The following is a 2,551-nucleotide window of genomic DNA, read 5'->3' as shown; positions in this document are numbered from 1 at the left end:
GAACTGACTGTATCAACCCAGAGAAAGAGCATGTGTGAATCATTCAAGAGCGAACAAAAATAAGGATTAGGCAACAAAATTCTTTGTAAAAGAAGGCAGAAAAGACGGTGGGGGGGTGGTGCAGATAAATATTAAAGCCAAGTTTTGATGGCCCAAAAGACCACTTCTGCTTTTTCTCTTTCTCTCTCTGCCCCAAAATAAGCACAGGTAAGCTGGGCAGTTTCCACCTGGAGGACAAAACCCACTCAGAGTTAAAAGCACAAACACAGCATGAAGAAGGAAAGTGGGAGGGGACTGGAAGGTAATCTGGGCACTTTGAGAACAGGGCGGCCATCCTTAGCTCCAGAGGCCTGCGTAGTTCCCATGGAGGCCTGAAGGGAGAGGGCCCCCAGCCACGAAGAGCTTCATCTCAGGCCAGTTGTAGCAGTGGGTGTAGAGCGCGTTGGGGAACTCGCCTACGCCGCCAAAGTAGTTCACCCACAGGTCATCGTGGTTGAGCCAGCCTCTGCCACAGGTGAGCTTGAGCTTCCTCGCTGCGGGCCCGGGAGAGGAGTCCGGGCTGGCCAAGGCCTTCTCCTCCAGGAACTTCTGGGCTCTGACGTCATAGAAGAGCAGGGAGCCGTGGCCCGTGCCCACGGTGACGATGTGCTGGTAGAAGCTCAGCGAGCGCACGCCCGTGCCGCCCTCTCGAGAGCACAGGGGTCGGATGTTCTGCTGGCGCTGGCGCGGATCCAGGAAGGAGACGTGGGACTGGGAGCCCACCGCGTACAGGGACAACTCGTCGCAGTAGGTTAGGCACACGTTCTCTCGGCAGTAGGGCAGCCTGATGGACAGCAGCCTGGACAGGGTGCTCCGGGCTTTCCACAGGTGGAAGTAGCCGTCCAGGGACACCGCTCCCAGCTCCTGGTTCTTGCCACTGAAGGCCAGGGCCCGTACCTTGCGGTTACTGGGGTTGGTGCTGGCCCTGGGGATGGTCTCCAAGTCCCTTGGACGGATGTGGGCGTACACGGGGAGCCCCGCGTCATTGTGCCAGGCGATGCTGCCATTGAATATGTCGGGGTCCATCCGCCACAGAGCCACGGTGCCATCGCGGGAGCCGCTCACAGCCACTGTGTCACTCATCCAGGCGATGGCGAAGATCCAGTCCTTGTGACCGTGGCGGTCGCCCAGGCACACGGGGTCCAGGGTGGGCAGCTGGTAGACAGCCAGACTGTTGGGGTTCTCGCCCCCCGTGGCCAGAAGCGTCTTGGAGGGATTCAACTCGATGGCGTGGATGCCGCAGCTCGGCTGGGCCCGAGCCGGCCCGGGTTCCCGGTCCCGCATGAGGGGGATGCGCGTGATCTGGCCCGACTGCACGTCCACCACGAAGAGCGTGTTGCACTTGGTGCCGCACACCACCTGCCTGGCGTTCAGCCACTGCGACGCGAACACCTTGTTGAGGGTGCCCAGGGCCAGCTCGCGCTCCCGTAGCAGCTCGGGCAGCTTCTGCACCGCGTAGCCGCGCAGCTCGCCCTCGAAGCCCAGGAGCCCGGCGCGGCCCCGCGCGCCCACCTCGCGGCCCTTCAGGTAGGGCACCAGCGAGCGCCGCGTCGCCGGCCCCCTCTGCTTCTTGAGCAGCAGCGGTCCCTCTCCGCCCGCCGCCGCCGAGCCCTGCGACGACGAGCTCGCGGCGCCCGCCTCGACCGCCGGTGCTTTCCGCTTCCTGCTACCTGTTTGCTGCGGGGCCATGGGGGGCGGCGGGCGAGCGGCGGCGCGGCGGCGGCGGCGGCGCGTGGCACCCGTGCTGGCCGTGGCGGCGGGGACGGCGGCGCCTCGCGTCAGGCGGGAGCGCGGGCTCTCGGGCCAAGCGGCGGGGACGCCCGCGGGGCGCGGAGCCGACTGAGTCCGGGGAGCGGCGGCGGCGGCGGCGAGGGCGCCGGGGCGGGCGAGGACCGCGTGCCGGAGGGAGCCGAGTGCGGGCCGAGTGCGGGCGGAGCGCGGCGGCGGCGGCGGGGAAGATCTCGCCGAGGGCGGGAAGTGCGACCGGCGGTGCGGCGGGAGCGAAGTCAGTGTGGGACGAGGACGACGCGGGGGCCGAGTGAGGGGCGGAGGCAGCGGGAGGAGCCGACTTGGAGCGGGCGTGGGGTGCGGGGTTAGCACACGCCAGGCTGGGAGGGGTCGGAGTGGGGCAGAAGGTGGGGGATGGAGCCCGCGAAGGGGAGACTCAGCCCGGGCCAATGCTCCAGGATCCTGAAGCCCTCTCAGTGTGGACACAACCTAAAGTACCTGCCCAGGCCCCCTGATAGCCTACTCTGGGCGTTTTACTACCCTCAGGACAGCGACGAACTAGCCTTCTTAAAATCCCTGCTTAAATGAAATCTGAAAGCTAAAATATAGTCAAGTATGAGGCTAGAAGGAGCTCTGACAATTATCTGTCCAAGAAACACATGTGCACTTAGTGCAATCCTGGGAGACCCCTTTGCTACAATTAGATTAGTGAACTTGATGGGGATCGGAACGTTTGGCAGAGGCAGGGAGACCCTTCCCCTAGGTCTGTCCTGCAGCCCCTCCT

The 2,551-nt window shown here is 64.5% G+C and overlaps 1 protein-coding gene across 1 annotated transcript; it reads right to left on the bottom strand.

The window, feature by feature from the left end:
• Nucleotides 1-336: 336 nt before the first annotated feature.
• On the bottom strand, nucleotides 337-1,728 carry LOC124245328 (DDB1- and CUL4-associated factor 12-like protein 2). Its single transcript, XM_046672647.1, has one exon. The coding sequence runs from the start codon at nucleotides 1,726-1,728 to the stop codon at nucleotides 337-339; it is 1,392 nt and encodes a 463-aa protein (XP_046528603.1).
• Between the last annotated feature and the right edge of the window lie 823 nt (nucleotides 1,729-2,551).

The sequence above is a fragment of the Equus quagga genome, chromosome 10, assembly GCF_021613505.1.
Source record: "Equus quagga isolate Etosha38 chromosome 10, UCLA_HA_Equagga_1.0, whole genome shotgun sequence".
Lineage (NCBI taxonomy): Eukaryota > Metazoa > Chordata > Mammalia > Perissodactyla > Equidae > Equus > Equus quagga.
The sequence above is the reverse complement of the archived record's forward strand: the minus strand, read 5'-3'. Positions and strand labels throughout refer to the sequence as shown.

Excerpts from the sequence above, each read along its gene's own strand:
- LOC124245328 (XM_046672647.1), bottom strand. The coding sequence starts at position 1,728 with ATGGCCCCGCAGCAAACAGGTAGCAGGAAGCGGAAAGCACCGGCGGTC.